Source organism: Propithecus coquereli, unplaced genomic scaffold (genome assembly GCF_000956105.1).
Source record: "Propithecus coquereli isolate 6110/MARCELLA unplaced genomic scaffold, Pcoq_1.0 Scaffold142, whole genome shotgun sequence".
In the NCBI taxonomy this organism is placed as follows: Eukaryota; Metazoa; Chordata; class Mammalia; order Primates; family Indriidae; genus Propithecus; species Propithecus coquereli.
The window spans coordinates 1,016,564-1,027,078 of record NW_012138525.1 but is presented as its reverse complement, the minus strand read 5'-3'; the positions used below and the strand labels follow the sequence as shown (position 1 = coordinate 1,027,078).

Below are 10,515 nucleotides of genomic sequence, written 5' to 3'. Positions count from 1 at the left end.
GTGACTATGATGTAGTTTCTGTGCTTCTCTATTCGAATTATGAAATATTTGAAAGATTTCATAATTAAAATTTCAAGAGAGAATTTTAGCAAAGTCTATGAAATGTACATGCTGTTTGACCCAGCACTTCTACTTCTAGAAATTCATGGAGATAACCAGCTAAGGTGTGTGAAGATAGTGCACATGTAGGCACGAAAAACCAAATGCTTTTCTCTGGATAGTTGGGGAACTACCTTTTTGTTTTTTTGTATTTTCTAGGTTTTCTACTATGAACTTACAACTACCTTTTGTGATAAGAAAATAAGAAGGAGAAGAAAAAGAAGAAGAGAAGCTCAGTTATGCTGCAAATTCACTGAGGTGCAGTCTCATTCTAGCTCTGGAGGATAAATGAGATATTATAGTATCACAACACTTAATATGATACACTTACTATAGTTGTTTTCCCCGAGGCGGGTGGACCTAGTATTACAATCTTCGGCACTGTGGAATAAAAAGATTTGAACGTCATCATGCAGTGTGACAAAGCAGCCTCCCATGTCTGCGGTATTCTGGGCATACTTATTTCCTCCCCAGATTTCATTTTCTGCCAGTGACACGGCCATCTGTAACGCAGCGGCTCAGAGACGCTCTTGCCATAGAATACATTGTGTTTAGAGAGGTAATGATCACAGAGATGGTTTATTCTTCTATCTCCACGGGGACATGGACACGGTAACTTTTTTGCCAAACTAATAAATATCAAGAACAATTGGGATTTCAAACACCATAAAGCATTTTAAACAGGGACTTTGTTTCAGGGATGCTTTCTCAAATAAAGCTGTATTTTATGTAAATCGACCTTTGAAACTCTTTTTATGTTTATGCCTTTTTATTTAGCAAATTGTATTCCCCATCTTTTACAGAGGAAAATAATGGGAAAAGCCTGGAGTGTATGGGCCAAATTTATAAATCCCAAGAAAAGGAAAGTCTTCGTTTTCAAATATGGACATTTCTATGCAAATGGAAAAAACTGGCAGCTTATCGTCTTGGCTCTGGAATATTCTTGGCCCCACAGAATTCCCAAAGCAGCTACCAGACTACTGCGCAGACGCTGGCAAATGGAACAGGGGCGACCTCTGTGGGGAGAAGGTGCTGACAGGCACGTGCACTTGGGCCAAAGCCAAGGCCACAGGCGGGGCGTCTGGACAGATGAAGCCACGCTGAGTGCCCACCCAATGCCACCTCGATCGTGCTACTTCTGTTCCCCTACTTCTGCAGAGCAAGTAACCTCAGCCTGACGCCAGACCCACAGGGACAGATGAACGGAGGGAGCAGCCTCTAACGTCTGTCCTGGCCGGGCCACCGGGAGGAAATCTGGTTCGTGAAGAGGAGGGAGAGGTGTTACCGTCTAGTTTGGGGCTGGACACAGAGAAGGAATCAGATAGTGTCTTTTTGGCCAGTGATTTAATGATCAGCACATCTACACCCAGCCAGGCTGCTTGGGTTTAAATAGACCTTTGCCCAAATTCATGGCTCCTTCTCATTTTCAGGGAAAACGTGGAGGAAGCGTTCAAGATAATTCACTGATTCACTGCACAAATCCCTGCGTGGAGCTGGATGCTGCCGAGGAAAGCAGGAGGGGCCACGGTTCCTGGGGACACGTTAGTGAGGCAGCTGTACCGGACGACAACTGCAAGTGAGGCGGGCATCCTCTTTGCCCCAGTCTCCGGCAAGGGAACTGCCATCTCCTCAAGGACATGGGGGTTGGACACACGTGGCTTTCTGCTGCTGCTTTCTGTTCCTGATTGCTTTAGATGCCCTGTTGTTTTCTGCATTGTGTGCATTTATACATCTGGCCCAGCAGCCCCCTGACGTGTGAGCTGCAGGTAACTTGCCACTGTTAGTGGTGATGTGAACCAAGGGACGCCAGAGGTGGCAGGCCCTGGATAAGGCAGCACCAGGTGCGCCTCTTCCGGCCCGGGTGGCTGCCAGGGCAACACTGGGGTGCTCCAGCTTAGCAAACCGTTGCAGCGCTTGTCTCTCCAAGTCAGGCTTGGGCTGGGTGTCACCTGCCCAGTATGGTATGATGGACACAGCTCCCGATCTTCTTCTGCCCGAAGGTCTCTGCATCCCTTAAAGTCTCCTTGGACGCTAAGGGGCAGGACCTCTGTAGAAGGCCGAGAGATGTCCTGGTCATCCTGACAGCCTTTTCCTCCAGAGCCCCGTCTAGCGGGGGACGCAGAGAATTACCTGGGATCCCTGAACAGTCCTCTCCTTTAATCTAAGAAGCCTTGGACTTCTCTTATTCTTCCTGCGGGTGTTCCTTCCACATTCCTACCTTGCCACTTGTCATTTCCCCATCAGGAATGTCCTTCTCACCCCTACCCACTCCACACCCACCCTGGGCCCGTGCTGTCTCTTCCTTCTCTGAGACCCTCGCTCTCCTCCTCCCTGAAGGCTCAGGACCGCTGGCTTGCTGTTGCTGCCTTCCACTCTGGTTAGGTTCATCCCACTGCTGAGAAGCCAGTGGCACTGCTGTCCCCCACAGAACAGCAAGCTCCCTGAGGACAGGGACCAAGTCTCATCCTCCTTGCCTGTCCCCATGGCAGACAGAACTGCGAGGAGCCACACACAGCATGGTTTTCAGGAGTGGCCTCCTAGGCTGTCCCCATCTCATTCTTTGGTCTCTATTTATCACCTTTGTCACCATCATTACCACTGCCTCACAAAGGGTCCCCTGCCAGTCAGCGTTCTTGGGTACAAGCCGCAGGAACCAGATGTGGCTGAGTCAAGAAGAGAAGGGCGTTATGCAAAGAACCAGTGTGGCTCAGACCCCTGCACAGGCTGGGAGCCAGGCCCAGGGCTGCCACCAGCCATGATGCCACCACTGCCCAGGAACCAGGCCCCGCAGGGCCACCAGGAAGAGCAACTCCTGGACCACAGTCCAGAGTCTGCGCTCAGCTCACTGGTGCGGCTCAGGTCACAGCCCAGGCCCTGGCGTCATGGAAGTGGGGAAGGCATTTCAGCTTCTGGGGTGGGAGCCGGGGCAGGGACTGAGCAGCCTGTTCTCTGCTCTGGGCCTGAGACCTGGGGCCGGGCCTTCCAGGGTCCTCCCCTGAGGAAGAGAAGCCACAGAGGTGAAAATACCTTGTAGGACAAGTCTGGAAATGAGGTGGCTTTGGGGACACATGGTCGGGTGAGAGGATGAGGGAAGACTGGAGCTGGGGTGCCACGGGAGGTCCGGGGGAGGGGCAGCAGAGAGAGTGGTCGGGGCTGAGGGGCCTCCGGGCTGAGGTGGAGGACCACGGGGAGAGCGTCTGCTTGGCCAAAGTCGGATAAGGGAGCAGCGGGCCCTGGGTCTGCTAACATGCCCGTCGCCTGCTGCCTCTCCTGGGCTCTGACTGCAGGCCAGGTGAAGCCCCTTGGAACGTGGGCCAGACCCAACGGGGCTCAGGGCTCGCAGACCCCAGGAGATGTGGCTCGACAAGGGCATTTTGGGAAGGAGTCTCATTCCGAGTCACGCATTCATCTTGACAAAGTTACCAGGCTGGAAGGCTGCAGGGGAAACCCTCCCCTTCCGGGTTCCTGTAAGTGGCACCCAAATTGTACACATCTATGAAAATACTTTAAAAGGGGAACATCCACGGCCTTTCTCCCCACCTAATTTCTCGCACACATTTATGTGATTAATTTCAGTTTCTTAAAATCTAACACCTTGAAACTCCAGCCCTGCTCATGAGTAATTATTTATAAACAGTGTCATAAAAGGCTGCTTGACTGCCAAGAGTAATCAACTTCTTCAAACCACTTCAAAGGAAATCAAAAAACCTTTCCATCCACGGATCCTTTTGAGGTTTAACTAGGAGCATGATTTAAAATTCACAAGAAAACCCTTAGGTATTGGAGCTCTAATACACAGCTTTCTTGGACAAACGTTTGATAAAAAACGAAACATACCATTATATACACCATCGCCTGCTTTAATATTGCCCAGGGCTACTGTAAATGCTCACTTTGTACTGAATCTGCTTTTCTCTCAGCAAAGGGGCTGCCAGCCCGTGTGCCGTTCCCTCATGTGCATGCTCACCAGGATGAGTCCGGAGCCTTCTCTCCCTTTACGCCCGTCACTGGCCATGTCGCCGTGTGTCATGGCTAACCCCGTGCCCAGTGAGAGGAAGGGTTGAGGTCCCGGCTCCAGTTAACACAGGCCGCTGCGTGGCTGGAAGGAGGCACAACAATCTGACACAGTAGCCCAGGGGAAGAGACGCCCCTCGGATGTCATGGGACCTCTCCAAGCCTCCCGCACTCTTCTAGAATGTACGAGGATTGGGCTTCTCCCCGCCCTTAGAAAAGTCACAAAAGCAAGGTGGTCTCCCCTGCCTCCCCTCCTCCTGCCCCATTTTTGCTTTATGTGTCTGTGAAGGCTTGTGCAAGGGGAGGGAAACCAGCAAATGTCCCTCTCTTCAATGTAAGCAGCTGGGACTTGAGCCAAAGGATAAACATGCTCCAACAGCCATAAAAGCTGCCAGCCCAAGGCCTGGCAGTGAGGACGGAGGGCGTGGGGAATGGCATTACTGGGATCCAGTGACTCTACTCCCTGAGAGCATCTGGGCCAAATGCCTTGACTCCGGCTGTTCGGGAGGACGGACAGGAGGCCAGCCTCAGCTAGCAAGCAAACGAGGCAGGTCTGGATTCCTGGGCCCTGCTTGAGAGCAATGGAGCAGGGTGACGTGGAGAAGGGAGCGAAGGCCCCGTGGAGGGCCACGCGTGAAAGCCTTTGGAAAGCCTGGGTCCTGTGAACAAATGCAAAGGGGGCGCCTGGCCGACGGGAGGAGGTGACCGGGGGAGGAGGCACCAGCGGCGGTGGCTGTCCAGCAGCATCGGCTGCACTGCATCCAACGAGACAGAGGGGATGTTTAAACTTAGAATCCTCATGAAGTGGACAGTTTGACACTGAAAACTAAATTTGTACACAGATGCAAGATCAAAATGTAAAGAGAAGACAGAATCTGCCTCAAATTTCAGGCTCTTGAATTTCTAGGCTGGGGGACTAGCTAAGCCTTGAGGTCAGAGGTTTAAGAACACAGAACATGGCACACACGGGATTTTCAAACCGACGGTAGCAAGTGCCAGTGCATCCCGATTTCTCCGTGTTCAGATGGTTGTGTTAGTATAAAGCACAATTTTTAATTTAGAAACTCTCGTTCGGCTTTTCACAAGTGAAAATTCAACATCTCATCCCCTAAAGCCCCCACCTGTGGGAGCGTCAGGACTTGCCATGCCCTGGGCCGTCCCTGGCAGCCCCCGCTGACCAGGCCAGAGCTTCACAGCCTCTATCTCACTTAACCAGACACACCCATTTTACAAAGGAGGAAACTGAGGCCAAGAGAGAGCAATGATCTCTCACTATCCCTTTACATTTGAAAGGGGGAATGAGTCAATGATTAATGAACGGAAGGGTCCCTGACAGTGGGGTGGCAGGATGGGGGCAGGGCACTGCACGGCAGCTGCTTCTGCTCGCTCTTGGTTGACTTTTGCCTTCCTTCGCTTTTACTTCATACTTTACTTTTCCTTTGCTTTTGTTTTACTTTCACTTTGTGCTTACTTTCCCTTTGCTTTGCTTTCCCTTTGCTTTCCATCATTTCTTTGGTGGTGGCAGCATAGGAGAGTTGGGCACGGGCACAGATGCTGCCAGCAGCCCTCGAGTAAAGCGGCCTAGCCACACCCGAGCTCAGCCTCAGGGCTGGGAGCAGGGGAATGCAGAAACTTCTTCCTCTGGCACACGGAGCCCAGGTCAGTGAGGCCTGGGGGACAGCCTGGGTCTGCAGCAGTAAGGAGCAGCCAGGAGGGAGGGGTGCGCTTAGCACCCCCCCTGCAGAGCAGGTGAATCTGGAAGAGGCACCACGTGATCCCGCACCGCCTGCGCCAGGTACTAAACAGCCACACAGAGAAAGGAGGCATCTGGGAAGAGTCGCTGCGGGGCCAAGTCGTTTCTACCAGGACGGGGGGCTGGGGAGGAAGCGAGTTCGACAGCTCAGGAAGGTGGTTCTCCTTGCCCACTCTGGCACCGCTCCACTGCACCTGGGGCATACGGGCTCTCAGTCAAGTCAGCTGAACGTGGGGATGCCCAGAGAATCACCCACTTGTGCCTAACTAGAGAATCAGAAAAGGGCCTCTTTGCTGGTCCTTTGCTGGGGCTGTCATTGAACCTGCCTGCTTAGGTCCATGCAATGGCACCAGGATCCAAGAAGCCTCTCACTCTATTTCCCACAGCCAAGCCTGGGACTGCATCAGGACCTGTGTGTCTGGCAGCAGAAAAGGCCAGTGTGCCTGGGGCATCTGCAGGCTTGGAGTCTCCTCTCTGTAACATTTTTTAAAAAGCCACTCAGTGTCATTTCTTACCTTGGGCCTTCTGAACCCCACTGCAGGGCATTTCAGGCCTCTGTCCTTAGCTGCACCACGTGCTAATTTCATTAGTGTTCTGGTAGCTCCTTCAAAGCTTCAATGAAAGAAACATAAAAACTCCAAGACACCAGTTCTCCCTGACAGCTCCCACAGGACAGAGCTCACGTGGCACACTGTGGAACGGAGTGCGGGCCCTTCCTCGAGTGAGCGCCTCCCTCCTCCCGGGTTCTGCACTCTGGCCTTGGGTCTGGCCGACCCGCACTCGTCGACTGCAAAGGTTCGGGGAGCTCTGAAACTCATTAACGGCACCGATAATGAGACCATCGGAAAAGCCCAAGCACTTGCCTGTCTAGGCAGACCAGAAACCAAATTTACACCTGACAAGTGGAGTGATCAGAGAGCTTAAACCCAACAGGCAACATCAGTTAGGGCAGGCGGAAGCATTAATAATTTATTCCACGGGCCATTCTGAGGTTTTCATTTTAATAACTTGGCAAGAGAATTTTTATTAGTTGTGCTCCAAAAGAAATTAAGGGAGTTTTCAATTAACTACCACTGCCAAGTTGTCAAAAGCCCTCCCCACCCTGTTCTGACCTCCCTCAGGCACAGGTAGGACAGAGCGGTTCTCCGCTGTGCCCAGGGCAGCGCAGAAGCCCCTGAGGAGGAAGAGGAGGAGAAAGATGGTGGGGACGCGCACCAAGTGCTCACCATTATCGTTATCGCGACGCAAGTGCTTGATCATGAAGGGGATGGGGTCCTCGGGCTGGTGGATCAGGAGTTGCTCCAGCATGTTCTGTGGGCACAGGGCAGACAACGAGGTGGTCAGCACCTGCAGGAGAACCCTAGTCGCCATGGATACCAGCTACGGGGCCTGCTCTCTCACTGCACCCCACCAAACATGCCTTCGACCTGGGACCCAGCCCCTGCCCCAGCTGGCATCTGCTTGGGTCCCCATGAGCAGATGGGGGAAAGGGGCTGTGTGGGTGCTGCCGGGGAGGCGGAGCTGGAGGGCCCTCGCCCGACTCAGAGCAGCAGTCCCAGGGCCCTCTCCCCTGGGTCCCTCTGCGCTGCCCCTACAGTCTTCCCTCAGTTCTTCTCATGCACTGTCGTTCCCCCTCAGGGCCTCAGCGAATGCTGTTTCCGCAGCTCGGAATGCTTCTTCCTCATTCTTGTCCTGGCTAATCTCTCACTCCTCAGATACTAGGAGCACACGCACCAGGTAAATCTGTCGGATGTTCCTGCACCTGCGCCTGCGTCCCTGTTCCTTGCCTCACCTTGTCCCTGCCCATCCAGCCACCAGCCCCCAGCAGACCACGGGTTATGTGGGCCTCACTGTCTTCCTGGACACTCTGGCACCCCAGTGCCTGGCACAATCACAGCAAGTGCACAGTGTAGATGTCTGCTAGGGGACACGGCCGTCACTATTACCTGCGTTCCCGCCAAGTATCTAAATAGTCCTGGGATATCCTGGCCATCTAATCCAACTGAGCAAACATATCAAGGGAAGCCGCTTTTAGGGTTGCAGAACAAATGGCACAGAAATGAACTGTGCAGCTGACGGGAGCTGGGCTGCTGTAATAAGGGGCATCCTTCCGCCCTAGGGCCGAGCAGGGAGGGGCTTTCACCCTCTGGGGGCAGATGGAGTGTCGGGCAGTAAAAAGAGCACTCAACTGGGAGACATCCTGGTTCTAGTGTCGTCTATATCTCACCAGCAAGTCCCTTCCCTTCTCTGGGCCTCAGCTTCCCCACATGTTCAGTGGCACAGCTGGACTCAATTCATGTTTGCATATTGCTGATGTAATGGTGTGAGATGATTCTAGATGGTTTATACATGAATATTTTTCATTTCAATTTTAAATAGTTGCATATTTAATGTGTATTGGAAAAACAACTATATCAGACCCATAATTTTGAGGATATTTCTTAGGATGAAGCAAAAGAAGTTACTTAATTTAAAAAAAAATGAGTTGATTTCAAGAAATGATTACAGTGAAATGGAAATGTGGCCATGGTTATGTGAATCTATACACGCGATAAAATTTCATAGAACTGTACACACAAGACACAAACAAGTGCAGGGGAAAACGGACGAAATCCGAACAAGGCCTGCTGTCCAGGGAACCACATTGTGCCAGCGTCACCTTCCAGCTTTAACCAAGCACTACAGTTATGTTAGAGGTGGTCACTGAGAAAGCCTGGAGGAAGGGCAGACCAGAAATCTATACTACTTTTAAACTTCCAAGTCTAAAATCATTTTAAAATAAGAAGTAGGCTGGGATGGTGGCTCATGCCTGTAATCCCAGCACTTTGGGAGGCTGTGGTGGGAGGATCCCTTGAGCCCAGGAGTCTGAGGCTTCAGTGAGCTATGATGACACCACTGCACTCCAGCCTGGGCAACAGAGCAAGACCCTGTCTCTAAATAAACAAACAAGTATAAAAAATGGAAAAGGTCAAAACCAAGGAGGGAATACACACATGACTAAGGACTGGAACACCGGACTGAAAGGTTTCTTGGGCAGTTCGTCTGATCATTGCTGTGGAAGACACCCCAGGTTCTCTAGAGCAGACCACAGGGCCCCAGGAGCTCCACCAGCCTACCCACTAGCTGCCAACTTCTAACCTACCTAGCTATTTTATTTGTGATTGGACAGTCAAGCAGTTTTAGGAATCTCTCCCTCTCCCTCTGTCAGTTAACACTTTCCAAAGGAAGCATATGTTTGCTGGAGAGATGGACTCAGCTCCCTAGCATGCAGGTCAGCGGTCACATGACCACAGGCATAAACATGGCTGTGCCTCCGTGCATGGGGTGTACCCCCAGAAGCAGACAGATGTTCTGGAAACTGAGCTCTAGCTTCCCTTTGGCCCTCAAAACCTTTGAGTGGCTGAGAGTTCTTCCAATCGAGCTCCTAAAAGCCTTTACCTCCACCGGCTGCAGAAGGAAAACCGGGGCACAGGCGGGGGCAGGGCTTTGCCTAAAGTCACACGGTGATGTGGGGGCCCGGTTAGTCTGGAACCCAGGATGAGACCCTTCGGAGCTGTCGGGGCACCTGGCCCTGAGAAGGGTCATGATGGGCGATGTTGCCGTTGCTGGAGGCGGCCGCCTCAGAGGACGGGGACGCCTCCTTTAACAAGGACAACCTCCAGCTCCCAAACCTGTACTGAGAGGCTCCCCCACACAATCCGACAGGCTCGGAATGGCCGGCGTGGAAGAGCGCCCTGAAGGCCACCTCTGGCAACCCAGCATTTTCCAGGTGGAGAAACTGAGAAAAGGAAGGGCCTTGTTACAGACCAGAAGGCCACCTGGCGGCAGAGCCAGGACCATATCCTGGCCACAGTGGCTGTTAGGGTGTGAAGTGGATCGTTCAGGGCCCTGCTCCCTTTCCTCCCACCAGGCTCCGCCCGAGGTAAACCGGTCACGGCCAGGGAGGGGGGTCTTCAGCTCGAGGGCGCCCTCGGGGTCACAGCTACACAAAGAATAGGACACCCAGAGGTGGGCTGCCTCGTGGGCGAGCGACTCGGCCCCCCCGGCTGCAGGTCTCGTCGCGCACTCGACATCGCGACAGAGGCTCCCCCGCCGCTGCCCGTGTCGTGATAGGGCAGGGAGACCCGGGTCACCTGCATCAACTCGAAGATGTGATTCGCCTCCCCGTACTGGGGCATTTCCGCTGGGATGCGGTGCGGGGCCGTGGTCACATCCATGTCGCCGCTGCGGCGCACCACTCCCTAGTAACCGCGTCGCTAGGGCCGCCGCGCCGCCTGCGTCATCACCGCGCGCCGCCCCGCCCAGCCCGTCCGCAGGCGCCGCCCACAGACCTCGCCCCGGCCCCCGCCTGCCCCGTTCGCCTCCGCCGCGACGTCCTCTGCAGACGCGCTCGGCGGCTTGGACGAGTACTTTCCCCTCCCCCGGCCTCTCCCCATCTGCGCATCTTAACGGGCGACACCCTCAAGTCGCTTCCAGCTGCGCTTTCTAGGATCAGGGCTGCCCGCGGCGGGGCTCCCCCAGTGCGGAGACCCCCGCAACACCACCGAGGGGCCGGGCGGGGGCGGGCGGCGGAAGCTGCGTGGGCCAGCTCTGGCTCTGCTCTCTGGGCCTCAGTTTCCCCGTCTTTGAAATGAAGAGGCTGGAATAGA

The 10,515-nt window shown here is 53.6% G+C and overlaps 1 protein-coding gene across 1 annotated transcript in view; it reads right to left on the bottom strand.

Moving 5' to 3' along the window:
* AK8 (adenylate kinase 8) overlaps positions 1-10,083 on the bottom strand; it is a 134,447-nt gene extending 124,364 nt beyond the window's left edge. Inside the window, exons 1-3 of the mRNA XM_012639685.1 lie at positions 10,000-10,083; positions 7,093-7,177; positions 431-480 (exon numbers count right to left, since the gene is read on the bottom strand). Of these exons, the coding sequence (XP_012495139.1) occupies positions 431-480; positions 7,093-7,177; positions 10,000-10,083 (219 nt within the window). The remainder of the gene's footprint in view (positions 1-430; positions 481-7,092; positions 7,178-9,999) is intronic.
* Between the last annotated feature and the right edge of the window lie 432 nt (positions 10,084-10,515).